The 15264-nt window shown below is 51.5% G+C and overlaps 9 protein-coding genes across 9 annotated transcripts; 7 read left to right on the forward strand and 2 right to left on the reverse strand.

The window, feature by feature from the left end:
* Positions 1-6: 6 nt before the first annotated feature.
* On the reverse strand, positions 7-1770 carry RMD8 (Rmd8p; the record flags this gene model as incomplete). The annotated part of the gene is made up of 1 exon (NM_211167.2): positions 7-1770. The coding sequence occupies one exon, from the start codon at positions 1768-1770 to the stop codon at positions 7-9; it is 1764 nt and encodes a 587-aa protein (NP_985812.2).
* Positions 1771-2051: 281 nt separating this feature from the next.
* Positions 2052-3740, forward strand: RTF1 (RNA polymerase-associated protein; the record flags this gene model as incomplete). The annotated part of the gene is made up of 1 exon (NM_211168.1): positions 2052-3740. The coding sequence occupies one exon, from the start codon at positions 2052-2054 to the stop codon at positions 3738-3740; it is 1689 nt and encodes a 562-aa protein (NP_985813.1).
* Positions 3741-3822: 82 nt separating this feature from the next.
* Positions 3823-4980, forward strand: TAD1 (tRNA-specific adenosine deaminase; the record flags this gene model as incomplete). The annotated part of the gene is made up of 1 exon (NM_211169.1): positions 3823-4980. The coding sequence occupies one exon, from the start codon at positions 3823-3825 to the stop codon at positions 4978-4980; it is 1158 nt and encodes a 385-aa protein (NP_985814.1).
* Positions 4981-4992: 12 nt separating this feature from the next.
* ANK1 (ankyrin repeat-containing protein ANK1) lies at positions 4993-5499 on the reverse strand (the record flags this gene model as incomplete). The annotated part of the gene is made up of 1 exon (NM_211170.1): positions 4993-5499. The coding sequence occupies one exon, from the start codon at positions 5497-5499 to the stop codon at positions 4993-4995; it is 507 nt and encodes a 168-aa protein (NP_985815.1).
* A 151-nt stretch (positions 5500-5650) lies between these two features.
* KAP114 (karyopherin KAP114) lies at positions 5651-8704 on the forward strand (the record flags this gene model as incomplete). The annotated part of the gene is made up of 1 exon (NM_211171.3): positions 5651-8704. One exon carries the CDS (start codon positions 5651-5653, stop codon positions 8702-8704), a length of 3054 nt encoding a protein of 1017 aa, NP_985816.3.
* Positions 8705-8834: 130 nt separating this feature from the next.
* On the forward strand, positions 8835-10230 carry AGOS_AFR270W (AFR270Wp; the record flags this gene model as incomplete). The annotated part of the gene is made up of 2 exons (NM_211172.2): positions 8835-8934; positions 8993-10230. The coding sequence occupies 2 exons, from the start codon at positions 8835-8837 to the stop codon at positions 10228-10230; spliced, it is 1338 nt and encodes a 445-aa protein (NP_985817.2).
* Positions 10231-10376: 146 nt separating this feature from the next.
* Positions 10377-11258, forward strand: BNA6 (nicotinate-nucleotide diphosphorylase (carboxylating); the record flags this gene model as incomplete). The annotated part of the gene is made up of 1 exon (NM_211173.2): positions 10377-11258. One exon carries the CDS (start codon positions 10377-10379, stop codon positions 11256-11258), a length of 882 nt encoding a protein of 293 aa, NP_985818.2.
* A 138-nt stretch (positions 11259-11396) lies between these two features.
* On the forward strand, positions 11397-12146 carry DOC1 (anaphase promoting complex subunit DOC1; the record flags this gene model as incomplete). Its single annotated transcript, NM_211174.1, has 1 exon — positions 11397-12146. One exon carries the CDS (start codon positions 11397-11399, stop codon positions 12144-12146), a length of 750 nt encoding a protein of 249 aa, NP_985819.1.
* A 97-nt stretch (positions 12147-12243) lies between these two features.
* On the forward strand, positions 12244-15153 carry CSE1 (importin-alpha export receptor; the record flags this gene model as incomplete). Its single annotated transcript, NM_211175.2, has 1 exon — positions 12244-15153. One exon carries the CDS (start codon positions 12244-12246, stop codon positions 15151-15153), a length of 2910 nt encoding a protein of 969 aa, NP_985820.2.
* Between the last annotated feature and the right edge of the window lie 111 nt (positions 15154-15264).

The raw sequence follows: 15264 nt of genomic DNA on the forward strand, positions 1-15264 counted from the left end.
TAGTTTCTAGTGTCTTTTTATAATGAAATATCTAACTAATATTTCAGCTGTGGAGACCAAAACACTAATGAAAATGACAATCACTAGCCACCATGTAATCCTTGCCATGTCTTTCTCCGCAATCGAATTTACGCATATGTCGAAGAATTCAAGAAAGACTTTGCAGCGGTCATTCAAAACTTGTACCCTGGGATCTATCTCCAAGTACTCTCTCATGGCGGTGTATAAGGGATGTAAACTTGGCTCAAATGACCAGAAAAACTCCGGAGTATCTAGAACACTTGATGATAGGTTAACGTCGACTCTCAATTTAAATAATTTACCAGATTTTTTTAATAACTGTTCTCTCTTTAGACCTAATGTGCCGTAAAGTGCCAACCTTTTCGGGAGTTTGGAGACAGTACCAAGGATGGGGGTTATTCGTTTCTCAAACCGCGAAAGTTTAGTGGATTGTGCAATGGCGTGTGATAGGGTTAACTTAATTATATGGTCGCCGGACCGCAAAGTAATAATGTCGTTGAAAATACGCGGTCGTTCCGTATCCATGTCATATTCGAAGTGAAACTGTTCGATTTCTATATCTTGCTCGTCTAACGGCCGAGTTACCATGTTCTTCATACCAGAGAATGCAATATCGCCCAAAATATTCTTTTCTTCCAGCTCAGTAAAGTTCCAAAATACTATTACGCCATAATTGAAGATGAAAATCTCAGCATGTTGCTGTGCGTCCAGTACCTTCTCCCGTTCATGCTGCTCACTTGAGGAGTCCTGAATTGGATGAAGCCCAATTTCCGACAGCTCTTCTGCAAAAAACTGCGGTTCGCTAGGGTCAAACGACTGCATATTGCTGGATAGCGGCGCAAGGTGGTCTGCATTCCTGAGCCCGTCAGGGTCCCTGCCGTTCCCGTTCTCGTTTATTTCGAAATTGTTATGCATATCTTCAACGGTTTCAACCCCGGAATAATATTCATAGTGGTGGTCACGTTGCTCACTTGTGTCGATCAATCGGTCAATCAAAGTCTTGCCGCCAACCATTTTCTTGGATACATTCGAGCGGATTCTGAACCCGTCCTTCCCTGGAAGCAACGGAAGGCAGTATGGCACGTAGAGGCACTCGTCATACCGCCTGATCGAGACATTATGTGTTTCCTTTAAAAACTGTGACGCAAGGTTCAAGTTGAACCCCTCAGCGACGTTATAAGCTGTGATGCTTGGTAAACCCGCCGTATTGTGCTCGCCGTACGAGAGTTCAGAGAACACTCGCGACGCCGACCGTTTGTGGAAACCCTGCGCAAACCGCTTCACGTTCTCATCGGGAATCAATACGAATTTCTCGGACGTCTTGGATGTCCGAGAGGGAAGCGGTCGGATGGTCTTGTTGTAATGTGCGGGCCGCCGCTCATACTCAAAGGACGACGACGACAGCCGCTCCTGCCGCCGCCCGGACGGCACGTCCGACATCTCAGACAAAATATTGTCCATCGACACCTCGCTGAACTTGCCCTGGCGCGTGCGGCCTGAGCCCGCCTTCGGCATGAATTCCCGGCCCCCCATCGGACCCATCCGCCGCCCTGCACGGTTCTCGATTACCGTCGGCATCGACCCACCCGTCTTATCTCGCCGTGTATTGGCATTTCCCGCAAACGGCGCGCTACTCCGCTTCTTCGTAGACCGAGCGTCCGTCACCAAGATGCTCGGTGACCTCCGTGACATCATATTCCTCGGCACTGTCCTGTTGTTGCCAACCTGTACCATATCATCTCCTGCCATAGCTAATATACCCGTCACCCACGTACGGCTTCCCACCGATATTTCAATGCTGAACAAGCCCTAGCGTGATCCTTGGAACCCTCCTAGTTCCCTAACTTGATTGTGTTCAAGGTTCATATAGTAGAAATATGGAAAGTATATCAAATCATTATATACGTTTGAATGCTTACTGCAAAATCTCGAAGATGCTTGCTTCGCCCTGGAAGAGACGAGTTCCTTATACTTCACTAGGTTAGTAGAGGGCGTATTGAAGCCGTGTATTCGTGTAATCGATATCGAAGATGTCAGACCTGGATGAGGATCTATTGGCGCTAGCAGCAGGAGAAGACGGGGATGATGGGGACGAGGACTTTGGCGTAACGTCGCAGAAACGAAGCAAGCATGATAGCAGTGGTTCGAAGAAGCGAAGAGTAATGGACGAGGAGAGTGGAGATGATGAGGACAATGATAATGATGCAGGAGACGAGGAAGACGAGGACGAGGACGATTATAATCCGGGGACGGAGTATGGGTTTGACGAAGGGCACGAGGCCAGCGAGGACGAGGTGGAAGAGGAAAACCCGTATCCGCTGCTCGGCAAGTACCGGGACGACGCAGACCGCGAGCACATCGAGAACATGCCGGAGATGGAGCGGGAAACACTGCTCTTCGAGCGTTCGCAGGAGATGCAGAAGTACCAGGAACGCAAGGTTTTGCGTGAGCGGGCGAAGAACATCCGTGCGCAGCAGCAGCGGAGGCAGCAGAAGGACGGGTCTGCTCTGCGCTCCTCAGGACGGTCGACACGGACGACGGGGCACTCGGACCTGCGCGACTCCAAACTGTCCGAGCTGCGGAAGCAGCGGGCCAAGAAAAGCGGCAACTATGACTATAGCGCGGGAGAGGACGATTCCGACCACTCGGACGACTACGTGGACTCGGACAACGAGGACGACTACGACCCACATGATGGGCGCCAGCTATACCGGGAAGAGGCGGATGAGGTCAAGTGGGCGGAGGACGATCTGGACCGTGATGCCGAGCTGGACGACTTCAACAAGATAAAAGTCGGCCGCTCATTTGTCGCCAAGTTCTGCTTCTATCCTGAATTTAACCAGCGCGTTCAGGGCTGCTACGGCCGTGTTAACATTGGCGTTGACAAGCACACAGGCCAGGCTATGTACCGGATGGTAAAGATCGAGAAGGTGTTTTTGCAGAAGCCGTACAACATGGGGAAGTTCTTCACGAACCAGTATTTTGGTGTAACGCAAGGAAAGGACCGCAAGGTTTTCCAGATGAACTTCTTCAGCGATGGACCCATTTTGCAGCCTGAGTACGAGCGCTACCTGAACCAAATCGCAAAGCATGATATTAACAAGCCGTCTCTCTACACGCTTAATAACAAGGCGAAGGACCTGACCAATTTCGTCTCGCAGCCCATGACACCGAAGCTGACAGACCAGATTGTACGTAACCGGATGCAGTTCAACAAGAAGCTCACGGGCACGAACGCCGTGCTGGAAAAGACTGTGCTGAGGGATAAGCTTCAGTATGCTCGTGACACGAACAATGAGAAAGATATTGCCAAGTACTCTTCCCAGCTTAAGAACCTTGAGAAGCGCATGTCGTCTTACGAGAAACACCACGAGAACGACCAGACAGGCATTAGAAAGCTTGATGCGCTTACTTCCAAAAACCGCAAGGTCAATCTGGACAAAATTCGACACGTTGAGAATGTCAAGAAGGAGGATTCAGCTACTTTGAACGTCAAAACCGACCCATTTAGCAGACTGAAAACCCGCACCAAGATCTACTACCAAGAAATTCAACAAGAAGAGAATGAAAAAGCGCAAGAACTCGCTAAGCAGAAACAGCAACAGGATAAAGAAGAGAAACACGATAGGAAACAGCAGCTTTTGGCGAAGTTCAGGCGCCTGGGAGGGCTCGAAGATGCCCTAAGTAAACTAGATTTTAGAATTAAGCTAGATTCGTAGCTCCTGTCAATGTAAAATAAACGCTTACCCAATAAGGCCTTCTTTTTTGAGCATCGCAGACCAAACGCAAGCGACCTCTTTGATGGACGACGATAAGCTGGCGGAGGCTATCTGCGCACAGGTGATACGACAGTACGGCAACTTCAAACCGTCGAGTAAGCCTGCCCGTAGGTCCAATGGGTCGCATGAATGGACTGTATTAGCTGGAGTCGTCCTGGTGGATCGGCAGACAGCCGAATGTCGACTCGTATCCGCCGCCACTGGCGTCAAGGCACTACCAGATAAAGAACTGGAGCGTAGCCATGGGCGCATGGTCCATGATTCCCACGCAGAGATCCTGGCACTTCGCGGTTTTAACGCCGTGCTTCTTCAGCAAGCCAAGCTCGTAACCGATGGCCGCAGCGCGGAGTGCGACTTGGTCGAACAGGCGAAAACACAGGACCGATTCCGCCTCGCCAGCAGGTGGCAAGCAGCCCTATATATCTCCAAGGCTCCATGTGGCGACTGCAGCATGGATATGGCAGACGACGATGCCGATGAGATGACCTTCTCACCGGACGATCCGATCCAGTACGTCGCAGAGCACAACTATACAATGCTCAGGGGGCGTTTTAACTACAGTCGCAAGGGAGTCGCACGTACCAAGCCTGGCCGTGCGGACTCTCAGATCACGCTTTCCAAGTCATGCTCGGATAAGCTTGCCTCAAAAACGGTCATGTCGCTCCTGAGTAGCATGACCTGGGAGCTGTTCGAAGAGCCAGTCTTCCTGGACTATCTTGTCCTTCCGCACACAATTGCAACGGCAGGGTTCGAACGTTGTTTCGCAGAACGTCTAGCAGGCCTCGAGGGCACACACATGCCACGCCTTCTGTGCTGTCACACCGCATTCCCCGGCGACCGTGCTGCGCCTCAGCAGCCGCCCGCGCTAACGGCCTCGGTCTACCTCAACATCACCGCCAAGAAGCACGTGGAGCAGGCATTGCTCAACGGCGTGCGAAACGGTGCCTACGTGCGCCCGCCACGCGCACTCGCCGCCCACGCCGAGACCATCGTAAGCCGCGCCGCCCTCTGGCGGGTGTTCATGCAGCTACACCAGGCCCCTCCCCTCAGCTACGCCGCGTTCAAGCGCCAACAGCATGCAAGGAACAGGCTCAAGCGCCACGTACGGCACCGGCTGTCTCCGGACGGCTGGCCCACCACGCGAGTAGATGACTGCATTGCATCGCTTGCCGCTACGTAAACTATATAGTCCCTAGTCCGACGGCTCATCGTCTATCTCCTCGATCTCGTCCGCGTTGACCGCCTCGCCGTGCGTGTCGTAGGCCAGCTCCCCACCCTGCAGCACGTCCACCAGCGGCTCCAGCTCGCTCCCGTGCACCAGCTCCACTGGCCGCAGCCCTGCCTTGTTGCGCACCCGCGGGTCCGCCCCCACCTGCACCAGGTTGCTCGCCAGAAACGTTGCATGCTCCGGCTCCTCCGCCGCGTATCTCGCCGCCGCATGCAGCGGCGTGTCCCCGGCTGTGTTTTGAGGGTCCACCTCGATCGCGCAGTCGAGGTCCAGAATCATGTCCAGCGCTTCCCACGAACCATGCGTACAGCACAGGTGCAAGCATGTGTTTCCCAGAGGGTCTCGCGACCCGTTGATCAGGTCTTCAATCTCTGGCCCGGCGTCCCGCACCACTGCCTCCAACAGCTCTACATTGTTCCTCCTTGCCGCCTCAAGTAACTGCTCTCCGAGGCTCGCTCCGTCAACCGACATCTTACGTGCTCGCTGGATCTCCAGGCTGCTTTCTAAGCTTCCTCGGTAAGTCTACCTCTGGCTGGCAGTCTCTGAAGTTGAGGATGTGCAGTGTACTATGGCTTCCCTGCGTGTTATATGGCCAGAATAAAAAAATCTGGCCCATGGCGGCATGAAACCAGCAGCACTTTCCATCAAGGCCAGGTATTGGAAGCAGTCAGAGAAGATGGATTTGCGACAATTGGTGTTGGCAGCACAGTCTGCTGGCAAGATAGAGCGAGAATCTGCAGAACAGTCGCTGTTGGAGGCGTGCAGGGCGGACCCGGCTGCGGTATGCGTTGGGCTGGTCAAGATGGCCACGCAGGAAAACACGGAGCTTGCCAGCAGGCAGTTTTGCCTGTACACTCTGCGCAAGCTGATCACGATGTACTGGAACGCGGGGTTTGAATCGTACTGCGGACCGCCGGGAGTGCGGGAGGACGCGAAGGAGACGGTGCGCGACGCGCTGCTGCGGATGGCGGTGAGCAGGACACAAGATTCCAAGATCATCAGTGCGAGCGCATACTGCGTGGTGCAGATTGCGGCGGTTGACTTCCCAGACGAATGGCCGGGGCTGCTGAAGTCGGTGTATGAGTCGATCACAGGGGAGCGGTCGCTGGCCGCGCTGGGGCTGCTGCACGAGATCTTCGACGACGTGGTGTCGGAGGAGATGTTTTTCCAGGGCGGTGTGGGCTGGCAGACGATCCGGATCATCTTCGAGCTTCTGGGGGACGATGGCCCTGTGGCGCTCAAGGACGCGGCGATGAAGCTGTACCACTCGTGTCTGCTTCAGCTGGCGGCGCCACAGGCACTGGAGGAAGCCGACACACGGGCGGCAGTGGGCGCGCACGTGCACGAGGCGCTTGAGCTGTTTGCGCAGTTGTTGGAGCACTGCCGCAGCTTGGAGCCGCACGCCGACCTGTTACAGTTCCAGGCCCATACGTACGAGAATCTGGTGCTGATAAAGACACAGCTTCCAAAGCGGTTTTTCCCTGGCGCCTTGCGGGAAGCGCTACTAGACGCTGTTTTGCGGGATCTTGTCCTTCTCGGTGCGTACTACGAGCAGCATCTCGCCGAGGGGGACGAGGAGCTGCTCAAGGCAGTTGCGGAGTCTGCAATACATATGGTCATTTTTCTGTCCTCTGTCCACGAGTGCAAGCTCAATACGGAGCGCATGTGCATGCTTTTGGGATCCCTGGCACGCCTCAGCTGCCTCAGCGCTATCCAGACAGAGGCGTGGGATGTCGACTACAACAGTTTTATTAGCAAGGAAACTGGTCTGACAAGCTCGTACACCCCTCGGGACGAGATCTTTCAATATCTCAGTGACCTGGGTGGGCATAACTACCGCGAATTCCTGCGCGTGCTCTTTGAGCAGCTTCTACAGGTGGAGTCAATGGCGTGGCGGAGTCAGGAGTCTTTGTTGTTTCTGCTCCAGAGCTGCCAGTTGAACAGTGAGGGTCCTCAGTTCGACGAGCAAACTGTTGCTGGCTTGCTGGAAAAATCGCAGAGGCTTCTGAGGTCTGGAGATGTCCACCCACTGGTGCGGTGCAGGGTCGCGATGACCGTCCCCAGACTACTAGAGAAATACATGGATTCCTTGCCGAACGTTAAAGATCTTGTTAGAGAATTTGTCTTCCTTACTTTTAACACTACTGTGACTTCTGAAAATCAACTACTAAGTGCTAGTGCACTCATCGCATTCACTTACTATTCCTCGTTTGTCGACTTCGGCTCAGTGCTGGGTGTGCAGACTGCAGAGGAACTAGAAAAATTGGTGTTGAGTACAATAAAGAACATTCTCGATGGCATCGATGAGGATACCCCGGGCTTCCTTTTAGAAGTCCTATCAGGTGTTACCGGCTGCAACAAGGAGAGTCGGAACAGGGAATTGAAGCTCTCTGAGCTACAACTTGTTCTGAATGTGGCTACTGCCGATCCATCAAATATCCAAGTGGTGGTAGAGGCACAGGAGTGTCTCAAGAACTTGCTGCAATATGACCCTGAAAACTACCTCCAATATGCCGAATTATGCATCCCGTCTTTCTTAGAGGTGCTAAGGGCCGACAGTTCGCACGGATACGCCTACACGCCACTTGTCTCGCTATCCCTAGAGCTACTGGTCGTTTTCATGAGGAAAAAGCCAGTTGACAGTGCTCTGCCGCGGTCAATGGTCGACTATATCTTTGATCCACTTTCTTCCATGCTGCTGAATGCGGAGGACGACGAGCTGCTTCAGCTTTCAACAGAGGCATTTACTGCTCTTCTTGCCAGTTCTCTAACTGATGACCTATTGGGGAGGATCCCGGTCATTATCACGATCCTGGAAAAGCTACTGTCTGCCAGAACGTCTCACTCCGCAGCTATCAACGCAGGTACTCTGCTAATTGCGGTTTTGACGAAATTTGCGAATCAGATCCAGGATATCATGCCCAAAATCCTTGAAGCCGCTGCAAAGCGCCTCGTGCAAATCAAGAATCTGCACACGGCAGAGAACTTACTCTTCGTATTTTGCTACCTGACTTCTATTGATGCGCGGCAGACAGTGGACTTTCTTTCATCAACGATCATCGATGAAGGCGGCCGTACCGCCCTCCAGGCTATCGTTCCGCGTTGGCTAGAAGCATTCGAGGTTCTCCGCGGAGAACATAAAATCAAAGAGAACATTTTATCCCTTTCCAAGCTTTTCTTCCTTGAGGATCCCCGTATAGCGGGCATCACGGTCAATGGGGATCTGATTCCCCACGATGGCGACATCATAATCACCCGCTCCATGGCCAAGAAAATGCCTGATAAGTACACGCAGATCTCCGCGGCCGAGAAGATAGTCAAGCTCTTTGTTGCAGAACTAGCCTTCCAGCAAAACCAGCCTGACCCTGGCCGTTACCCTAAAGACGGGTCTGGCCCTGCTGACCCACATGACTCCGAGGGAGACTCAGCTGATGAAGACTGGGAGGATGTCGATGACATCCTTGACTACGAAAAATTGCAGGAGTACGCGGATGATAGTGACATTGACGACACCGGTGACAGCCTTTTATTCACAAGTAACATCGAAGAGGATGTAACCACTCTGCTTACTCAATTCTTCAAGGAAGCGGTTGCCAGAAATGCCTCTGGCTTCCAGGAGATCTATAGCAGGCTCACTGAACAAGAGAAGAAGAGCCTATCTGCATGCATGGTATAGGATTCACTTGAATAGTTACAGCTTAAATTTATATACGCTGTCAGTATTTTCTTTTCTTTTCTAGTACGCATATATTAGAACACTTTCTACACAACAAGGGTAGAAAGGTACCAGATCCCATTAGGCCACGATGAATACAGTTCATTCACGGGCACGGAGCCTGTCAAGCATCCAATTGCTGGACAGTGGGACATGGATATCGCAGAAGACGTCGTTAAGAGACACGATGAGTATGTGTACCAGAGGCGGGAGCTACGAGCGGCTAGCGGGTACTAACAAAGAACATAGAGGCAACAGTGGCACCAATACAAGTAGAGTCAAGGTATCTCTCCCCGGACATTGTGAAGGGCTACCTATCGCCACTTAGCGAGGACCAACGCATGGGGGTACTCGAAAGCCGCCGAGCAGTGCAAGACATTGTAGATAAATACAAGGAGCCTACTAGATCTAAGGACTCAAAGATGCGGCGCTTCTTCAGCGGATTGAGACAGGACAAGGAGCAATTACAGTCGGGCAATTTACTGGTGGTGGTAAATATTCCCGCAGCGGTGCAGAAGTCCGAACTGTCGCTCGTATCTAACTGGTTGCGGCTGGTCTCCACCAAAACCGACAGTCAAGAGAAAAGACGCTTCCTAGATCGTATAGATAATGATAAGATCCAGGAAGTGTACGCACGGACTATTGATAAGCCGCTGGACCGGCTGGAGTTTCTATTAAACATCGAGATGCCAACACAGTTGGGGAACATTGCGGAGACACGGGATGTCCTGCGCGCCATTTGCGAGCACACGGGTGTGTGTCTGGATATACTTGATAATACCCTCATGAACTTTGTCTCGGACATTCCATCGCTCGTGGTGCTAGATGCACGTAGTCCTGACATTTCCTTGAAAGTGGCCAGCGGTTTGCCATCGAACGTCGCGGTGCGCTGCAGAAACGCAAATGAAATATTCTCTGCTATCAAGATACTTGAGCACATTGCACAGCCCACACTCTACCCCACTGTCTCACATGACGGTTTGCCGATCTGCATTCACACCACCGGCAACCCCGACACCTTTCTGGCACTAAATTACACTCCTGAGGTGGAAGATGAGGTGGTCCGGCTGGTAACCCGAGGCATCAAAATGCCCAAGATAATGCTAAAAATCGCCATTGAGGACTTAGCCCTGTTCTGTGACACATGGCAGGACAGCATTTTGCCTACTTTCGTTATCGGCGTGGAAGTGGACTGTAGTTGCGTGCGGTTCGCCAGCTATTTCAACAGCCAGGCTCAAGAGGAATACCGAACTGAGCGGAATGTGTTGGGCACTATGTTCTCGCCAATGGAACCCGAAGCCCCTCCTAGCAAACTCTCCTGGATCAAGACTCTTTTCCGTTCCTCTAAGGAAAAACGTGGCGGCGCAGGAAACGAAGCTGCTGTGGACGAGCTAACGGCCGCATCGAAGGAAATCACAGACGGTATCTCGAAATTCTACTCGTTTCTGAACTATTTGCATACTGCGTTCAACGAACAGGTCAACTAAACTATATATGATATGTGTTACTCATTTGTCTCCGCACTGCTAACGACTCAAAAAATCCCGGGAGGGCGAATAAAGATTGCAGCTTCGAAACGCCGCCTCCGACAACCCATACCAACGCAGGTAGATACATACAGCTTACTCCCTCTATGCCAGAATTCAAGAATTTGCTACCCGCAAACGGTGCGTGGAAGCACGACATTACCAATTGGCTGCAGGAAGACGTCCCTGCCTTTGACTATGGTGGCTACGTGGTTGGATCTGCCACCAAAACCGCTACTTTACTATGCAAACAGAAGGGCGTGCTTGCCGGCGTGCCTTTTGCGGACGAGGTCTTCCGGCAGTGCAACCTTGAGTGCCAATGGCTTTTTGTAGAGGGTGACGAGCTTGACCCCTCCGCTACGGGCAAGATCCCGGTCGCCAAGGTCACCGGTGAGGCAAGAAATATCCTACTAGCAGAGCGCACCGCGCTCAACATTCTCAGCCGCTGCTCTGGCATTGCCTCCGCGTCCCGTAACATCATTGCATCGGCGCGTGCCGCAGGCTACCGTGGGACCGTCGCCGGTACGCGCAAAACTACACCAGGCCTTCGTAGGCTGGAGAAGTACGCCATGCTTGTTGGTGGTTGCGACACCCACCGGTACGACCTGTCGTCCATGGTCATGCTGAAGGACAACCACATTTGGGCCACTGGCTCGATTACGCGCGCAGTCCAGGACGCCCGTGCCGCCTGCGGCTTCACAATCAAGATCGAGGTGGAGTGCCAGTCCGAGGCCGAGGCAGACGAGGCCATTGCTGCCGGGGCAGACGTCATCATGCTCGACAACTTTACCGGCACATCGCTCCGGGCAACTGCACAGCGCCTCAAGGAACGCTGGGCGGGCAAGAAAAACTTCCTTCTAGAGTGCAGCGGCGGCTTGCGCATAGACAATCTGTCGGAGTACCTATGCCAAGACATCGACATATATAGCACTAGTAGTATTCATCAGGGCACCCCCGTCGTCGATTTTTCTCTCAAGATCGACCACTGAGCCCAGCTTGCCACAAGAGCACTACCTGTTAGCTAGACGTACGCACCGCCATAAGCTGGCCCTAGGCAGCTTTTTGTGCCCGATGAAAAGAGATAAGTAGACCGCGCGCGCAGCCCAGCCGTCCTCGCCCACGCAGCAATGAACCAGAGTGCCCTTCGCAGGATAGAGCAGATCGTGCCGCGCGTGAATCTTGCCGAGCCGCGGGAGAAGCCGCTCAGGGACCGCCCCCTCGTGCTCGACGACTCGCAGCCCAATGCGCCAGACAGGCATCGCTACGTCACAGACCTTAACGTCGAGTACCACGAGGAGGACCTCTCCGCCGACCTCTTTCTGGCCAAGTACACGCAGGGCTTGCACACACTCGAGAACCAGGGCTACGTCGATATCACCTCGCTCGCCTACTGGAAGCCCTCCTCCTTCAAGGCCGGCTACCCCATCGAAAACGCCCTCGATGATAACCCCGCCACCTTCTGGCAAAGCGACGGCTCCCAGCCACACACCATAGACGTCTTCTTCAGCAAGCGCGTTGACATCATCCAGCTTGCCATGTACTTCTCGCTCTTCGTCGATGAGTCCTACACCTCGGAGACGCTCCGCATCTACGCTGGCCACAGCCCCTCCGACGCAACCTACTACAAGACCCTAGAAGTCCGCAACGTCAATGGCTGGGTCAAGTTCACCTTCGAGGACAACCGACCCTCCGACGGCCTGCTCAAGTGCCAGTTTTTGCGCATCGAGGTCGTGACTAACCACGAGAACGGCAAAGACACCCACCTACGTGGCATCCGCATGTTTGGCCCAGGCGAGTCCTTGGTCAACATCGCCGACGCTGCCATATTCGAAGGGTTCCACAGCATTGAGTTCCTCTCCCAGTCCCGGATACGATGAGCTAGCTAGCGATGAACTGAGATTTCGTGTATAGTTATGTATAAATATTGCTTTTTTGGATCCGGATTTGGAGGCAGCTAGCCAGGTATTAGAAGTAATGGTTAGTTCAAGCCCCCAGAGGCTAGCATTTGCAAGAGATATGTCAGACTTGACGACTGTTGCGCACTACTTGGGGCAATCCGTGATCGCGTCGACTGCACGGTCCGCAGAGCAGCAACTGCGGGGGCTGGAGTCGCAAGAGGGGTTTGCGCTGACTTTGCTACACGTCGTAGCGTCGAACAACCTCGCAGCATCGACGCGACTAGCAGGGGCATTGTTCTTCAAGAACTTTATCCGGAGGAGGTGGGTAGACGAGAACGGAGAGCACCTACTGAGCGCGCGGGATGTGGAATTGGTGAAGAAGGAGATTGTGCCGCTGATGATCCAGCTAGGAAGCCATCTGCAGGTGCAGATTGGGGAGTCGATTGCAGTTATTGCAGACTCGGACTTTCCAGAACGGTGGCCGACCCTGCTGGATGACCTAGTGGACAAGCTGTCGGCGGAGGACATGGTTACAAATAAGGGCGTGCTGACGGTGGCGCATTCTATTTTCAAGCGGTGGCGGCCGCTGTTTACGTCGGACGCGCTATACCTTGAGATCAAGCTGGTGCTGGAAAAGTTTGCGGGGCCTTTCCTGCATCTTTTGCAGACGGTGGACGAGCAGATATCAGCGAACCGCGCTGACGAGGCGAAGCTGCGGTTGCTATTTGATGTGCTGCTAGTGCTTGTGAAGCTGTATTACGACCTGAACTGCCAGGATATTCCCGAGTTCTTTGAGGACAACATGCAGGTTGGTATGGGCATAATGCATAAATACCTGGCGTACGACAATCCACTACTGGAAGATGAAACAGAAGACGAGGAGGCGAGCGTGGTGACTAAGGTCAAGTCTTCAATTGCGGAGCTTGTGCAGCTCTATACGTCACGCTACGAGGATGTTTTTGGCCCGATGGTTGAGCAATTCATCCAGACTACATGGAACTTGTTGGTGTCCTTGACATGCCAACCCAAATATGATATCCTTGTTTCCAAGTGTTTGTCCTTCATGACCGCTGTTGCACGCATCCCACGGTATTTTAACCTGTTCAACAACGAAGCTGCGATAAACAGTGTCACAGAGAAGATAATCTTGCCAAACGTGACCCTGAGAGACTCTGATGTGGAACTCTTCGAAGACGACCCAATAGAATACATAAGAAGGGATTTGGAAGGCTCAGACTCTGACACCAGAAGAAGGGCATGCACAGACTTTCTCAAAGAGTTGAAGGAGAAGAACGAGAGCCTCCTGACTAATATTGTTCTATCCCACATAAAGAAATTTTTTGAAAAATACCATGCCCACCCACAGGAAAACTGGAAGTATAAGGACCTATGTGTTTATTTGTTTACCTCTCTAGCGGTCAAGGGAAATGTCACGAGCTCGGGGGTGAGTTCGACAAATGCTATGTTAGATGTGGTGGATTTCTTCACGAAGGAGGTCATGTCAGATCTGAATGGGCATGTTCCGCATGTGATACTGCGCGTCGATGCAATAAAGTATATTCATACGTTTAGGAACCAGTTAACGAAGGAGCAGCTCGTAGAAATTTTACCAGTAATGGCAAACTTCCTGCAAGATAGCGAGTATGTGGTTTACACATACGCCGCAGTTACTATAGAAAGGATTCTGTCTATAAGAGAACCCAATCCCTCAAATGCAATGTTGTTCACCAAAAACGATTTGACAAATAGTGCCCATTTACTCCTGGATAATCTTTTTGGCTTGACATTGAAGCAAAACACGAGTCCGGAAAAACTAGCCGAAAACGAATTCTTAATGAAGACCATCCATCGGATTCTATTGACTGCTGAAGATTCGATTAAACCATATGCGATGGATATTCTTAACCAGTTACTTGAGATAATCAAAATTATTGCGAAGAATCCATCGAATCCGAGGTTTACTCATTTCACTTTCGAATCCGTATCGGTTGTTATAAGATATAACCATCATAATCTCAACGTTCTCATTGATACTATGATGCCTATCTTCTTGGATATCTTAGCAGAGGATATTCAAGAGTTCATCCCATACGTTTTCCAAATTATTGCATATTGTTTGGAGCAAATCCCATCTGGTAATAATATTCCAGAAAATGTGAAACAGCTATGCCAGCCGTTACTGTCGCCAGCTGTTTGGGAAATGAAGGGAAATATACCAGCAGTTACTAGGCTCTTGAAGGACATAATCAAGATAGACGCATCCGTGTACCCAGATCTAGTTCCTGTATTGGGTGTATTCCAGAGGTTGATTGCTTCGAAGGCTTACGATACACAAGGTTTTGAACTTCTGGAGTATTTCATGAATTACATCCCCCTTCCATCATTACAGCCATACCTAAAACAAATCGCAGTGCTGTTACTTCAGCGCCTACAAAGCTCTAGAACTGAAAAATACGTTAAAAAACTAACTGTCTTTCTGGGTGTTATATCCCACAAACTCGGTTCCGATTTTGTTGTTCAATTCATTGATGATGTCCAACCTGGTTTATTTGAACAGATTTGGAGTAATTTCATCATTACCGCGTTGCCGAGCATTGGCAACTTGTTAGATCGCAAACTGGCGCTCATCGGCTCCTTAAACACTGTGGTTAATGGTTCACTTTTTACCTCTAGGTATGGCTCCTTGGTCGTTCCAACCATGAATGTCATTTTAACTACAGCCGTATCGGAAAGCATTGTACATACAAAGAGCGAGTACATTAATTCAGAGCCATCAGACGAGATAACCACATTTGGCTCTAGCTTTAGCAGACTGGGTACGATTGCGGAGAAATCATTTGACCCCCTTTCTCACATCGATCTCACGAGGGGCGTGAAGCTGTACATCGCTAACATTCTAACAAGACTAGATCCATCCTTTATGAATGAAATTACTATGGGATTATCCGAGGACGCAAAAAAGGCACTGAATTCTCTGGGTCCATAACTAAGGATGTGGTAAAGTGATGGCAAGATATCCTTGATAGAGGCCCGTGTCAGTTATTTCTAGTCTTACTGTTATAGTATACATATAAAATGATAACTGGATACATTCCAT

This window comes from Eremothecium gossypii, chromosome VI (assembly GCF_000091025.4).
Source record: "Eremothecium gossypii ATCC 10895 chromosome VI, complete sequence".
Classification (NCBI taxonomy): Eukaryota; Fungi; Ascomycota; class Saccharomycetes; order Saccharomycetales; family Saccharomycetaceae; genus Eremothecium; species Eremothecium gossypii.